The sequence below is a fragment of the Canis lupus genome, chromosome 27 (genome assembly GCF_048164855.1).
Source record: "Canis lupus baileyi chromosome 27, mCanLup2.hap1, whole genome shotgun sequence".
Taxonomy (NCBI): domain Eukaryota; kingdom Metazoa; phylum Chordata; class Mammalia; order Carnivora; family Canidae; genus Canis; species Canis lupus.
This window is the reverse complement of record NC_132864.1, coordinates 35358699-35375410: the sequence shown is the minus strand read 5'-3', so window position 1 is coordinate 35375410 and position 16712 is coordinate 35358699. Positions and strand designations below refer to the sequence as shown.

At 47.0% G+C, this 16712-nt stretch overlaps 1 gene segment (V, D, J or C); it reads right to left on the bottom strand.

The window, feature by feature from the left end:
* Window positions 1–13536: 13536 nt before the first annotated feature.
* Window positions 13537–14776, bottom strand: LOC140619077 (immunoglobulin lambda variable 8-61-like). The segment is given in 2 exon segments: window positions 13537–14517; window positions 14621–14776. Coding segments are annotated over 2 exon segments (513 nt in total).
* Window positions 14777–16712: the final 1936 nt, after the last annotated feature.

The window sequence follows — 16712 nt, the reverse complement described above, 5'->3', positions numbered from 1 at the left end:
AAAGGGGAACCCTCCTGCACTGTTGATGGGAATGGGAACTGGTGCAGCCACTCTGGAAAACCGTGTGGAGGTTCCTCAAAGACTTAAAAATAGATCTGCCCCACGAGCCAGCAATTGCACTGCTGGGGATTTACCCCAAAGATACAGATGCAGTGAAACGCCGGGACACCTGCACCCCGATGTTTCTAGCAGCAATGTCCACAATAGCCAAACTGTGGAAGGAGCCTCAGTGTCCATCGAAAGATGAATGGATAAAGAAGCTGTGGTCTATGTATACAATGGAATATTACTCAGCCATTAGAAATGACAAATACCCACCATTTGCTTCGACATGGATGGAACTGGAGGGTATTATGCTGAGTGAAGTAAGTCAATCAGAGAAGGACAAACATTATATGGTCTCATTCATTTGGGGAATATAAAAAATAGTGAAAGGGAATAAAGGGGAAAGGAGAGAAAATAAGTGGGAAATATCAGTGAAGGTGACAGATCATGAGAGACTCCTAACTCTGGGAAACAAACAAAGGGTAGTGGAAAGGGAGGTGGGCGGGGGGTGGGGGTGACTGGGTGACAGGCACTGAGGGGGCACTTGGTGGGATGAACACTGGGTGTTATGCCATATGTTGGCAAATTGAACTTCAATAAAAAAATACACAAAAAAACTATGGGAAAAATATTCTATGTTTTATTAATAGGTTGTACTATTAAAGGCACGTATTTCTAGACATTATGAAATATGTTTATAAATGTCCCAATCCAAAGAATTCTGGTGTAACAGTTTACAATGGGTTACCACTAGTTTTCACTAGAAATTAGTTTCTGGGCATTAAGGGTTCTAATAAATGTGACTAAGACTACTAGAAATATCAAGGAGAACAACTCTATGTGAGGAAACTAAGACATATATTTCGGAACAAAAAGGAAAATAAGTGACATAAACAAACATTTTTGTTGAGGTGGTGGAGACGTTTTTTACCTAAGGAGAGGCTGGTTATTTAAAACGGAAAAAACAAAGGACAAGATGCTTAAGCATCTTGGGAACAAATTTAAATATTTATCTTTTCTCCCTACTTGGTCCCTCCAAAATTTAGAAATCCTCAATAAATATGCTTACATTTTTATGGCAATGTATCTATTTACATTTGTTCAGTAAGAATCTGTTCTAATATGACACTGTATGTTAACTAAACAGAATTTAACTACAAACCTAAAAGAAAAGTGGGGATCTAGAACCTTACAAAGTTATGTCCTTTCTAAGATGTATAGATAGCTTTTTCTTCTTCATTCTATCCCATCCACATAATTCACCTTATATAACCATTAGAATATATATAAATCTCCAACATCACAAAAATACAAACAGTTGAACTTCCCCCATTATCTTTCCAAAAGCCTCCTGAAAGCCAAGGTGTGATCCAGCTCTTTCTTGCCATAAAATCTGTTCTTTTGACAACTAAGTTCTGGCCTCAGTGCATACATCGTATATAGAAAATTGTAGTCTGGACTTTTACCTCAAGGCAGTAGAGTGAAATAAGTCCATTGGAAAAGGACAAACATTATATGGTCTCATTCATTTGGGGAATATAAAAATTAGTGAAAGGGAATAAAGGGCAAGGAGAGAAAATGAGTGAAAATATCAGTAAGGGTGACAAAACATGAGAGACACCTAACTCTGGGAAACACACAAGGGGTAGTGGAAAGGGAGATGGGTGGGGGTTGGGGTGACTGGGTGATGGGCACTGAGGGGGGCACTTGGCGGGATGAGCACTGGGTGTTATGCTAAATGTTGGCAAATTGAACTCCAATAAAAAAATTTAAAAAAAAAAGAATCTGTTCTCCTTAAAAATGAGTGGGAAATATCAGAAAGGGAGACAGAACATGAGAGACTCCGAACTCTGGGAAACGAACTAGGGGTGGTGGAAGGGGATGTGGGCGGAGGGTGGGAATGACTGGGTGACGGGCACTGAGGGGGGCATTTGATGGGATGAGCACTGGGTGTTATGCTATATGTTGGCAAATTGAACTCCAATAAAAAATAAATAGAAAAAAAAAGAATCTGTTCTCCTTGAAACAGCTCAACAACTCAACATTGGTTATAATACCAAGGTTTGCTGGAATGTCACATTTGAGAGAAACATGCATTGACTTGGATGTGACCAGACAGCTTTAAGGAACTAAGGTTTTGACTTTATGGAGCCAATAAAGCCCTTGGAAATATCATCCTGATACCTTCTTACTAGGATCCCAGCAGCATCACCAGGTGAGTAAAGAAGGTCACTTCCTGGCAGATGCAGGATCCTCAGGATAATTGGAGAACTTCATGAAGAGAGGAATTCACCCAAATCTATGAGTATCACAGAGAAAGTCTGATGGAAAGTATTTGGCTTGGCTTTGGCCTTAAGAGACTATGAAAGTTCAATCTGGAGATTCCTTATAAAAGTTCTAGCAAAGCAAGTTTTAAAGAACACACTGATCAACCACTATTCTTTTTTTTTTCTTTTAAGATTTTATTTATTTATTCACGAGACACACAAGAGAGAGAGAGAGGCAGAGACAGGGGCAGAGGGAGAAACAGGCTCCATGCAGGGAGCCTGATGTGGGACTCAATCCCAGAACTTCGGGATCATGCCCTGAGCCAAAGGCAGATGCTCAACCACTGAGCCACCCAGGTGTCTCTGGTCAACCACTTTTCTTGCTGGAGTTTTGTAAATCATCAGGCCATCTTTTCTTTGAAACTAAACTTACTCTGGAAACACATACATATTAATTTGTCTGTCTTTAGCAAAAACGGGGTCATATAGAGAAAATATGCTTCAATAAGTTAACCTTTGTAAATATTAGCTTTTAATATTAATCATTTTAACTGGACTAAATCCTGGATTCTCTTACTGTCCCCCAGTGCCTGGCTACAGCATTTCAAGAGAACATTTAAAAAATTTTCGACAATTGGAACCATTTGATAAATAAAAGGCCCTTTTTTTCCTGAAGCCCTGCAAAATGAATAGAAATGACTTGATGTTAATTTCAGAGAGATTTACACAAAGGCTCACATGTAGACAATCTTCCTGCCTGGGGCTCTGTGGGCCCCTCAAAAAAGATCACCAGAGACATCTGAGCTGAAACCAGGGAAATCCATCCCGTTGCCACAGCCTGCCCTATGCCATCTGAAGATGCCTCCAGCCACACATCTAGAAATCTCAGTGGCAGCTGTCAGGGCTCAGACACTGGGTTTACGGTGAGCTCCAACCATTAACCTACATTTTTCCTTTGCTTCCATAAAAATGCCTCTTCTCACTTACCTGACTGCTTGCCCAGTATGAGCCTAACTTTGAGAGCCCACCTGCATCACAGCCTCCGGAAATGGGTTTAACTGAACTGCTCTCTTTTCAGCTGAAGAGACTGATTCCACAGGAGGAAACAATCTACGTGTTCAACTTGGAATGAGTGAGACTTCAGGGATGCTCCAGAGCAGGGAACTGGGGGGGTCGAGGGCAGGCTGCCCCAAGATGGGCCATTTCGTCTTGTGCCTGGGCCATTATTTAGAGCCAAAGGCAATCTGAGGCCCTTTGGGCTCACAAGAAACTTTGAGCCTTCCTTTACTTACATAGAAGAATGTAAGTTGGATGGCAATTCCAGGATAAGGGTTATTACCAGAAATAAATACATCTGAGTGACCCATCTATATGGCAGGGCAAACATTTGTTTACCAAACACTCTTCTCCGTCTTCCTGTGATTTGCATTTCTGCCCTTGGCAGCCCCAGACCCTTACCCCTGCCTCCTTAGTTCAGAATGACATATACACCTAATTTTGCCTGACAGGCTTTGGAATTTCTATGTATGAATGGATTCCCTGTATGTATGCTAATATATTTGATTTTCTCCACTTTATCTGTCTCCTATTGACTTGGTTCCTAGTCCAGCTAGAAGGATCTTTGAGGGGACAGGACATTCTTGCTCCCTGACAGTAGTAAAGGAGATACAATAGTATATGACAGATGGGGAAAAACTCAGGTTTTCCTTTAAATATATTTATTCTTAATGTTCTCCAGACCCTGGAGCCAGTGCAGCTGGGCTCTATCCCTCCCTCAGTTGTGCTCCTGGATATCTGCGCTGTCTCAGGCAATAGCAGAATCTGTGACACTACCCCCTCCTCAAGGACAGGTCTCCCCACAGAGGACCCTCTCCTACAAGAGCCTCCTCAGAAGCATCTCAATAAAAGAGACTCAGAGACAAGGTCTGGGGACCCAGGGATTATTGTCTTACTTCCTTGTTATCTGAGACACTGTGGGTAAGCATAGTTGCTCCCATCCCAATAACCTGTAGCACAGTAGTAGTCAGCCTCGTCCTCAGGCTGCAGCCCAGAGGTGAGCAGGAGCCCTGCATTGGCCGAGTTGTCTTTGGATCCAGAGAAATGGCTGGGGACCCCGGGGCCCAGCTGTGTACTTGAGTAGTAGTTAGTACAGGAGATACCGGGGAGGGCTCCCTGGCTTCTACTGGTACCAGTATATGTAGTAGCTGCCAACACTGAAGCCACTGCTCAGGGTGCAGGTGAGTCTGGCTGTTGATCCCAGGGATGCAGAGAGGGAGGGCGGCTGGGTCAGCACAGCCTGGGACAGGGAACCTGCAAACAAAGACACTATTGAGTGATGGAGCAGGGACCAGGCTATAGTTTCCTAGGGTCTCAGCCAGAGGGGCTGACACCACTAGAGCTCTGCCCTGTGTCCCTGAGGCCCCTCTGTACCTGCACAGAGAGACAGGAACAGGAGGAGGACAAGAGTTCAGACCATGGTGACACAGCCTCTGGTCCCCACAGTGGGCTGGGCTGCCCCAGGCCTCCTTTTCTCCTCCACCCTCTGCCACAGGAGGGGCTGTCCATGCAAATACGCTCCAGCCACTGACTGCCCAGCCCTTCCCTGGGCCCTGGTGCTGGAGCTCAGCTCACATCACACACTGAGGAGGCTGGATGTGGCTTCATGCCTGGGGAGAGCGCTGGGAGGAAGCACCTGCTGAGACCACACACAGGTCCCTGCTCAGGGGACTCTTCCAGGCCTGAGAGGACACAGCTGCTGAGTTCCCATCAGGGAGGACAGGACCCAGTCTTGATGCTTGAACTCCTTTGAGTCTGTGGTCCTCATGGAGCAGCTGTGTAGGGCTTCAGAGAAGTCCCACAGTGCCGCCTTTTGCTTCTATGTGGAAAAATGAAAGTACTCTAAGAGATAACTCCTACTGAATATAGAGGAAATATATAAATTCCTAAGAATACACAAAATTGACATTACTAGAATAAATTGAGTGAATAGAGAAATTTTAAAAGGAAAAATGGAAAATTTTACCAACCATAACATCAGAGCATATAGCTCCAATTTATTTACTTCATATATTTTCCATAATATCTAAAAGAATGGAATATTTCTTAGTTCTTTTAAATGAGATATAACAGTGATAAATCCACCTTCCAGATATATTACATGAGAAGGGAAATTAAAAACCAGTAACAGTAAATATAGATATAAATGTTGTAAATAAAATACTAAAAAGGGACCCTCATATCATAACAATAAATTGATACGCCATTATCAGTGTGATTAATTGCCATGGTATAAGTCAGTTTCCATATTGAGAAATATTTTAATATTCCACACCAATTGTTACATCAAAAGATCTGATCATACTGTCCCAACTGGTCCTGAAAGAGCCTTTGACCAAATTTAACACCCAATCCTAATAAAATCCACAGAAATATACAAAGAAACACATACCTTTATAATGTGGTAATACACATTCTGTTTTGCACACTTATGATGCTCTCCTGAGCCCAACATCTCAGTTCATGGGATAGTAAAGTGCAGGAAGAGGCAATGGTGACCGTTACTTCCATTATTATTTAACATTATTCTGCAAGTATCAGAAAATGCAATTAAAGAAGTAAAATCAATGGTAATGACTCATCACTGATGCAAAAGGATAGGTGGTCAATCTTAAGATCCAAATGGAAGTTGTGGCCTTAGATGGGATACAAGTAAGTGACCCCAGAGATCCCCCCAGTGAGTGACTAGTCATTCACTGAGACCTAGTACTGCTTACACTTAGTGAAAGAGGCGTGACAGAGGGAACAAGGGAAGCAGAGAAGAGTTCTTGGTCCATGTGCCCAGGTGGAGAAGAGCAACATGGAAGGTGTGAGGCAGCGACCCCAGATCTGAGATGATCATCTGCCTCCCCATCAGGCTGCATCCTGAGTGACATCAATCACTATATTTATGGGGCTTTTGATTCAGAGTCAGAATAACACAACCTGCTGAGATTTCCAGGGCAGAAAGTGGGGACTACTGTCCAAGTGACTACATTGAGACATGGGTTGTGAGTCTGGTGCCACTGCACCTGTTTCCTGATGTACTCAGGAGAGAGCAGATCCTGTGTGACCTCAGGGATTACTTTTCCTAAAATCTGGCAAAGCCTCTCTATATAACAGACTGAAAGAGAGACTCCAGGACGTAGTGGAGACTCCATAGGCCTCTTTCTCCTGAGGTTCCATCGTGGGGATTCTATCCACAAGCTCGTATTCTCTTGATAGACGTTCCTGGGAGCCCATCTTCTCCTTGAAATTCATTCTGCCCATTCCTTGTCTATCAACCCCAACATTACTGGCTCCCTCAGAGAAAAAATGGGAGACAACCCATGTTTGAAGCAATGTAGAGAGGGAACCTGACTCTGGAGCTCACAGATGATGGGACTCATGGATGGAGACAGATCCTGCATCAGTGAGGACCCAGCTCTGTGAATCCTGCTGAGGATCTCTGCTCTGAGGATCCTGCTCTATGGCCCTGCCTGTGAACAATAGTGGGGTGTGGAGCAGAGCTGAAGTTGTCCCACTCACCCTGGGTAAGGTCAGCCCTCATCTGCATAGAGAGTGACAGGGGTGAGGAGAGGATTCCGGTCATGGTGGACACCGGGACTCTGACCCTGAAACTCTGGTGTGGAGAGATAGCTTTATAGCTCCCCAAACTTCCATGAGGGATTATCTGTACTCAGATAAGCACTTGCTGTCTTTTTTTTTTATTTATTTATGATAGTCACAGAGAGAGAGAGAGGCGCAGAGACACAGGTAGAGGGAGAAGCAGGCTCCATGCACCGGGAGCCCGACGTGGGACTCGATCCCGGGTCTCCAGGATCGCGCCCTGGGCCAAAGGCAGGCGCCAAACCGCTGCGCCACCCAGGGATCCCCAGCACTTGCTGTCTATCTGTCCACCCTCCCCTGCCTGGGGCACCCAAAGGTAGAAGGAGACAGAGGAGGAGGAGAGGAGCTGAGCCAGAGGTAGAGGTGGCCTGAGTGGTGATGATCCTGGGTCCTGGAAGGTCAGGATCATTTAGTGAGCACACTGATGCCTGACCCCCTGGCATCTTCCCCGAGAGGAAGGAGAGGGTTGTCAGTGGATGGTATCATGTTAATTCTGCAAACCATCGATAGTACTATTTTTTATTTATCAATCTCTCTACTAAGAATAATTACAAAGGTAAACTAAGTATCTTACATGTATCAGAGAGTCCTAGACAATAATTATGATAAGAATACTACTTAGGGGTAAATGAGAGCCCACCAAAGTAGTCGAGGACAAAAGACATGTTGTCCCTGACGCTATGCTATTTTCATGGCAAAGACACAGAGAAGATATCCCCTGCTGCCCCAGCCCTGAGCCCCTGACAGAGAGGGGGGAACAGGAGCCCCAAGCAGCGCTCCCCCTGCCTCCACCACTGTGAGTTCTTGCCCATTCCCCAGGAAGTTTGGGTCACACCTTAATGTTCCTCAAACAGCAGCCTCATGGCCACACACAGCTCAGAATCCCCTCCTGTGACTCCTCACCGAGGACTGTCTTCAACTGTCTCCACTGCTCCAGTGCTTCTCCATTAATGGGGTGAGGTTGGTGTCAGCACCTTCCCCAGGACTGAGAGCAAAAGGACAAATGCACCGGTACACCTGCCCATGTGAACACTCAATGTGGGACCCTAGAAGATTGGTCTCTCTGTCTCTTTCTGTGTCTCTGTCTCTGATCCCCACCTCCTTCCTCTGTCAGCTGAGCCTCTGTCCACACTCACGGTGGGTAGGCATGGGCTGGCTTTTCCTCTACCCATGACCTCCCTCTGTGGCCCCAGATGTGCTGTGTAATTTCCAGGTCTTGTAAGTAATAAATTTTTATTATTCAAAATTTCCTGATGGTTGCAGCTGAAGGGTAACTTTCAGCCATAATTGGAACCGCAAGAGTGGATCTGACATGACATTGGTTAAGGAGAGGCTGAGACCCACACAAACATGAACTTCCCTTACTGAAGGGAGAATGCTGGCTCCCTCCATCTCTGACCATTGACTTCATTGTTCAATTGAAGGCACAGTCCAGAAACATCACAGTTATTGACCAGTGTGTGCAGCTTTATATCTCTATTGAATTCACCACAGTGAGTCCCCAGACCCAGGGAATCACTGCTCTGACATGGAAAATATTTCTTGTGTCTTGACCACCATCTCAGTTATTAAACTTTTGCTATCCACAGAGCAAAAGTTAAAAACTTTTGCTTTTTTTTTTTTGCTGAAAAAAAAAAAAGATTATCAAGATCCATAAGAATTTGGTAATTGGATGGAATTCAAGTCTGAGTTATCGGTGCTGAGTCCCAGGTCCATGGCGCTTGCACCATGGAGATTTGCCAGGCCTGGATTGCTAGCGAGCTGAGAAAGCATTGAACTCTGGTCCGGGTTAGCCAAATGCCCTTGTTCCATGGGGTTGGCCTGGGCAGCTACCAGTCTGGGATGTGGAGAACTGGTCTGTGGGGAAACATGGTGCGGAGAGGGCTGAGGCTGCATCCTTGGGGAAGGGCTAGAGTGGGGAGGCTGGGACTACAGCCGTGGGGAAGGGATGGGCTGGGGAGAGCGCGCTTGATTGGAAAGAGAAGGGATCTGCTGGCCTTGGAGGTGTGGGGACTGAGCCTGGCTTGAGAGCATATGCTGCTGGGGGCTCATGAAGTTGGGCTGAGCAGGGGACCCCACCTGTTGCTGGAGGAGTCACTGGTGATACACCTGCAAACTGGCTCCAGCCTCTGCTCCCAAGGCATGGGGGAGCTGGGCCATCTGTCCCATGTTCCCTTGTTGCATCTGCTGCATGTGATGCTGCATCCGCTGTTGCTGCTGCTGCTGCTGCTGCTCCTGTGGTGGTGGTAGTGGTGGTGGTGGTGGTGGTGGTGGTGGTGGTGGTGGTGGTGGGGTAGCCAACTCCTTGGGGTTGCTGGAACTGGTTATGGTTGGCCATCCCAGGGCCGATTCCAGGCCCTGCTCCCTGCTGCTGCTGCTGTTGCTGCTGCATCATCTGCTGCCGCCTCAACTCGTCTGGGAACTGTGAAGACATGGTGATGTGATTTATGTTCATTTGCTGAGCTTGGGGCTCATCCCTCCCATGGGTGGCTGGAGTTGCTGCTGTGGCTGCTGCTGGAGCCTGCTGGCATGGGGTTCCTGTTCTCCATGGCTGGATTAGAGTGGACCCCCTCCTGGCCCTGGGGCATGCCAGGCTGCCCAGGGAGGGGATGTGGATTTGAGCTGGCATACTTGGCAGTCTGCTGCTTGATGAATGCAGCCAACAGCTGGGGGTTGGCATGAAGGATACTAAGCACCTGTTAAACCCTCACTGGGTTACAGCCTCAGTGAGCCTATTAAGGAAAACAGCAGGGCTTTTATCTGGGTTCTGAACCACTTCCCAGAATTTATCATAGTTGACGGCCCTGTTGGAGGCCGCCCGCGTGCCAGCGGTGAGACAGTGGACGTGGGGTGGCAGCGTCGGTGGCCCTCCTGGCCAGCCTGATAATCCCATCCTGGATCCATGGCAGGAACCGCCCGAGCACCGACCAGTCAACCTTGTGGGACACAACTGCCTCAAATGGAGTAAGGGGTTCACATGCAATGACTTTTCTCTCTGGATCTATAGGCTCCCCTCCTTTGCAATGTCCCTCATTTCACCTTTCTGTGCCCGTTCTGTGAGGCAGGTTCACAACTTTGTAACAGCAGATGGGATGATATCACGCTCTGTTACTCCATCAAGGACCCCAGGCTCCCAGATGACTTTCTATTCCTGCACTAAGGTGCTGTCACTGTGCCCTAGAGTTTCCTGAGCTGTGACAACACAGCAGTGGTGTGGCCCCCATCACTGTGTCGTGTACGAGAATGACACCACCATAAATACAGTCACTGTGCATCACACATTCACCTCCTCCTCCTCCCTCACCTCCTGTCAATCACTAACCTTTGCACCACCTCTAGATTCCTGCCTCTTCCAAAATGTAGAATAATTACAAAGATAAGGAATGAGTCTTTTATATGTTCTTTCTCTCTAAAAATATCTATTTAAAATTCTTGTATATTTTTTAACTCAAGAACCAATTTCTTTTAAATTTGAAATATATACCATTCTATGAATGTACAACCTATCAGAGGACAACTTTTACCTCAAGTCTTGGTCACTATATAAAAACCTGGCATAAAAATCAGCCAGAAGATTTTTGGTTGCTTTCATGTATAGTGATTATGTATTAGCTTCTGTAAACATTCACATGCAGGCTTTTTTCTAGAAATTTTTGTTTTCTGTTTGTTTGCCTTTTAACATTTTTAGTGTGGCATTATTTGACGTATTCCTTGGAAACGTTAGTAAATGAACAAACTAGTTACCTGGTCAAAGCTTAGCCATTCCTGGTTCCAGGTGCAAACAGAGCTGATATATCCATCAAGCCAGGCAGGGATGGTGCTGAGGCCCAGTGAGAGGCTCAGAGACCATGAAATATTTCATTTATTGAAAAATCAGAAGAAAATTAATGACTGGTTATGAGTGAGAAGTAAGCTGTCCCAACTCACGAGGACAATGACTTTGTATTTCCCTTGAGACCCTTTGTCTCAAATGGGCTAGTCTGAATGAATCTAAGGACAGAAGGGAGAAAAAGATCCTCACTCTCAGACAGTAGCTCTGGATGGACCTTGGCCCAGGAAGTCAGCAAAAGAATGAGCAGAATCATAGCCTGATCTGAGTTGGCAGCTGCTGGTAGAAGCAGTAAGTAGGAGTCAGTAAGATTTTGTCTCCCTTCTGCAGAGGATAGAATGCTGCATGAGCACTGAGATCCATGTCCCACGCTGCGCAGTAACAATCAGCCTCGTCCTCAGCCTGGAGGCCAGAGTTGGTCAGGGAGCCTGAGGTGCCAGACTTGGAGCCTCTAGAGAATGGATCTGGAACCCCTGAGAGCCAATTGCTGTTACCATAGATGAGGAGTTTGGGTTCGTTCTTCATTCTGGGAGCTGTTGGTATCAGCTCAAAGGATAATCAACCCTTATGTTGGAGCTGCTTCCAGTCCAGGAGATGCTGACCCTGTGGCCCAGGGCCCCAGACACCGAGGCCAGCTGAGTCAGCACAGACTGAGTCCAGGATCCTGGAAAAAAAGACACATGTCTCACTACTTAATCTCACTGAAAATGTGCTCAAAGCCATGACTGGTATGCACAGGGGTTTTGGTCTCACTGCCTCATTATCTGAGACACAGAGAGTGAGTATAGTGCCCCCACTGCAGTGACCTACAGCACAGTCATAGTCACCCTCATCCTCAGGCTGCACCCCAGAGATGCACAGAATTGCTATATTAGTGGAGGCATCCTTGGATCCAGAGACTCATCTGGGCCCTCCAGGTGTCAGCTGGAGGAAGAGGACAGCAGAGGATACAGGGAACAGAGTTGTCACCAGTCTGCAGGTCAGACACAGGGAGGTGACTGACTGGACCCCAGGCTGTGGGAGAGGGAGGGATGGTCCAGAGTATCAGGCAGATGGAGGGCGGTACCCAAAGGGGTGGAGATGCCCTGACTGACTTGGGAGAGATCAGATGGGAGAGCAGGTGGAGGGCTACTGATGGGACTGTTGTCCCTGGTCACATGGTGGCCATCATGGTGTGAAAGTGCGGAGACGTGTTAGAAAAATTCAGAGACCAGCAGGGCTGCAGGGATGGATACTCCAGGCTGTGAGGACAGTGTTGTGTAACCAGAGATGCTCACTGCTACAGGGGTGCATCTCCCACAGAGCCTTCCCTCCCAGGGAATTGGCTTGGGGCAGAGGCAGTTGTCTAGGTGTCTTCAGAGAGCTGCATGGTATGAAGCATCTCAGGTTCTCAGACACCTCAGCTTCACGGAATTTGGGATCCAGGTGGAAGAGGAGGCAGAAGGAGGAAGGCACAGTCCTTGTTCTGGGGATGGCATACAGCATCAAAGGCCATTCATTGTTAGTGGCCCAGAAGGGTGGCCCTCACTTCTCCCCCATGAGACCCTGCAGGGAGAACACTAGGTGATTGACACTCCAAGGGTTCTTGACTGGCTCCAGGTAGCATGAGCTCAGGGATTACTGAGTCTGGCTTGCCCTGGGGGAAGCAAGCTCCACTAATACTCCCAGGTCCTAGGACTTTCCCCAACTCTCGTGACATGTCCAGAACTGTGGTCCCCGGCTTTTCTGACCTGACCCTCCCTTCCTTGCCTCCTTCCATGGGTCAGATCCTATAGCTACAGGACCCCCCTCCAACTCCACCTCTTTCCCAGTGATCCATCACCAGCAGTCCCCTCTGACAATCACATTGTTTTTTCATCCCGTCCTCTCATCCGATTGTGGCACATGTCAAACTCAGGTCTTTGTGGCCTGTTTGTGTGAACAGTGAGTGGGGGAGCATGAGGACTACAGGAATCCAGGCCATAGGGAGCGAGCTGCCCTGAGTGCCAAGATGGGGCTGAGTAATCAGGCCTCTTTTATCTTCCCCAGTGGTCAGAAATGGGAGAGCTGTTCACATGAAATTTGTCCTATTAGAGAATCTACTCTATCCCGAGCATGAGCTTTAGTCTGAGCTTGGTTCTTAGAATAGAGTCTAGGAGGAGTCTGAGTTTGTCCCCTGGGAGGGACCAGGGAGGAAGCATCCCCTGGGACCTTCCACAACCCATGAGCAGGACACTCTCCACTGCTAGAGGGGACACAGTTACTAAGTACCCAATAGTACACACAGATGCCAATTCCTTAGCCTGGGGAGTTCTGGGTATTAAACAACTGGGAGCCCCCCACTGAGCAGAGGCTGAGGGCAGGACCCTCAAGGGCCCTCCTATCCACTGACCAAACCTCAACTCTGACTGGAAATGATGTTGGAGCAGGGGTAATAGCCTGCTCACTGTCAGTCCACAACATCTGTGAGCCATGCCCTGTTGTGACCCAAGTTCCTAATAGAAATTGATTTTCTAATTTCTCAAGAGGCACATGCTTTCATAAAATGAATAAATTTACAAATATACCACATATTTGTTACTAAGCTTTAAGAAGGCTTTAATTTATACTATTAATAAGGTAAACACTGTCTTACTTAAGTGATGACCCAAATGAGAAGAAATAAAAAATGTGAGGCATAGATATCAGAAGAGTGTTACCTATCTCAGACAACATTCACACTTGAAATTTTTTTTTAGATTTTTATTTATTTATTCATAAGAGACACAGAGAGAGAAGCAGAAACAGGTAGAGGGAGAAGTGGGTACCGTGCAAGGAGCCCAATGGGGTACTTGATCCTAGGACCCTCGGTCACGCCCTGAGTCGAAAGTAAATGCTAACTGCTGAGCCACCCAGGCATCCCCATGCTTGGGAACTTTCCAAAATTCTTCCTTTCTGTCATGATCTTCATTAGACACACACTGACTAGAAGCATCTGGCATATGGAGCAGAATAGCAGAGGGGGAGACAATGGGTCCAGCTCATGTCTGTTCAGATGAAGAAATGTTCAATAGACTTTGGTCTTCAACGTCAAATTACTAGATGAGGACAAGTGTGTTAATGCCATTTGAATAAGAAGCTTCCCACAGGGAGCAGTGAGCTCACCGAATCTCACTGTGGATATATTTTGGACCAGAGGCCCCTCTACATCATTATAAGCAGAAAAGGAAAGAGGAAGCACAGGCTTGGTGGGTCACCCTGGAGAGATGGACATAGCCTGGTGGAGTGTGGATGGGTCAAGTGACAAGGAAACACTGGGCAGGAGAATGGGGCCAGGGAGCCTCTCCTCCCATTGTTCTGTTGTTGATTCGTCCTCTCACTCTTTATCCTGCCTTTAAGGCTGAGACATTCTGAACCCGTGAAGAGGTTTTGGTTGCACTTCCCCACTGATTGAAATCACTGTGTAACTACTACTACTACTTAATCCCAGAGCACAGTAGTAGTCAGCCTCGTCCTCAGGCTGGGCTCCTGTGATGGTGAGGGCGGCTTTGTTCCCAGAGATGGATCCAGTGAAGCGATTAGGGACCCCAGAGGGGCGGCTGTTTGTGTTGTAGATAATCGTGCGAGGAGCCTGCCCTGGGGTCTGCTGGTACCAGTTGGGGTAGTTACTTGTAGAGACTGACCCGGAACTGAGGCCGCATGTGAGTGTGACTGTCCCTCCTGGAGACACTGAGAGTGATGGCTCCTGGGTCACCACAGTCTGAGAATCTGCTCCTAAAACCAAGAGGAGAGAAAGGTGTTAAGGGAGACAAGGGTCACATGAGTCCCTGCTTTTATGTGTTCCCTCCCCGCCAGAGGCAGAGTCCATTTCCCTGACCTGAGCCATAAGCAAGAAGCCCAAGGAGAATCAGTGTCCAGGCCATGGTGGGGACCCTCACAGGATGCAGGCTGCTCAGGCTCCTGGGCTGGAGTGGGATGTCCTCAGGCCTTTTCATGCCTCTCAGACCCATTAGGGGGATAAAGTGCTTTATGCAAATCAGCTTCCTTTCTCTCCCTGCCCCAGTGTCACCCTGTTGTCCCCTGCAGGAGAGTTTGAAAGAGGCATAAGCTGGAACTTCTCACAGACCAGTGACTGCAGGGTGACTAGCACACTGAGTGACAGGGATGACATCTTTCACCAAATCAGCTCCCCCGCATACTTGGTGACTAGTCTCAAGTTTGTTCTCTGGAAAGGCTGAGAATGAATGAGGACATAGATGTATTCTCCACATTCTGGCCCTGCTTCTGGTTCATCCCAAATCTATCCCAGCTCTGGGAATATTTTCTCCACCACCCCACCCCACCCCCGCCCCGCCAAGACACCCATGATTGTCTCCTGCGAATCTTAATGGTCACTCCTCCAGCAGTGAGTGCACTTGGAACCACAGATCCCACATCTTGGTGGTGAAGGGAAAGGGTGTCCTCTGACTCAGTCCTAGAACCTATTTCTGATATCCAAGGGGGAGTAGAGTAGGGCTAGTTGAGCCCATACCGAGTGAACCTCCAGGTTGGTGAGGCCACCATTGTTCGTTCTAAGAAGATGTCTATTTTATCAAGGCCATCAATGTAACTGTAGCATTTGAGAAGAAATAGTGAGAGGGTAACCATGAAATTCAGAAGCAACTGTCCGCATGGGGTATAACAAATAGAGAGAAGTATGCCTCATGATCAAATACAAAAAGCACACTGTGTGCCTGACTGGCTCAGTCCATAGAGCTATGATGCTTGATCTCAGTGTCATGAGTTCAAGCCCCATGCTGGGCTTAAAGCTTACCTAAAAATATATATAAATGAAATTAAAAAAAATAAAAGGACACTGTATGAACAAGGGGGTGAGTCCATTAAGATGCTTTTTCAATTCCCTTTGCCTTTGTGCTCTGCTAAGGTGCAGAAGGACCTAGAAGTATGGAGAAGGGTCTGGTAGTTAGGAGGACTGGCAGGAGGGTGTGGAAGGCGGATGAAGCTCAGGGCTGGTGCTCATCCCCAAATGAGTTATAAATACAACTGCTCTTCCTTTTGGAATCACTAGTAATTTTTGTGTTTGATAAATCTTGCAGGATTACTGTCTCTTTGCATGGGTTTGAGGTCTGCAACTCATATCAGAGAAAAATACTCATACCAAATGATTTTCCTATGAAACTTTTATATCTTAGACAGTGAAGAGAACAATAGGTAATTTCGTAGCTATCAAATTTTGAAGTGAGGAGCAAAATTCACACTCACGATAAAAGGAAGAGGTACGCCTGGGTAGTTTAGTGGATGAGCATCTGTGTGTCTGCCTTCGACTCAGGCTGTGATCCTGGAGTTCCAAGGAGAGCCTGTTTATGCCTCTGCCTGTGTCTCTGCCTTCTCTCTGTGTCTCTCATGAATAAATAAATAAATAACATATTTGTTTTTAAAAAAGAAAGAATTAGAAAAGTGAAAACAAATGGTATGTTTCCGTAAGTCACTATAAAGTATTGGAATAAATGAGAAAGACTGATACAAAATAACAACTGAAATGATGACAGATAAGGGCTCGATAACTTACTGCATGTGCTATCATGGGCACATTTGGAAGTCATAGTTAGCACCAAGGGTCCCTGAGGGTAGCCACCTGGACACACTCTCCCAGGCCTTCCCCAGGCACCAGGGTCCTATTCACTATCCCATGGGATAGACCTGTGTGGGATCTGCAGCCACAGGTAAGTGGGATTGATGGGCTGTAGATGGGAGAAGCTCCCAGCATCCTAGGAGCCCTTCACCCCAGGAAGGTAGTAGAGCAGGAGCAGCCCCCTCACCTCCATGGGTTTGAATGGTCCTGCATGAATCAGGGTGGAGCTTCCTCTGGGCTATGCTTGGATCTGAGAGGACATGGTGATGCAGGCTGACCAGGTGCTATGGAGATCACTGTGTCCCCTGTGCTGTGTCCTGTCAGATCACTGTTGTCT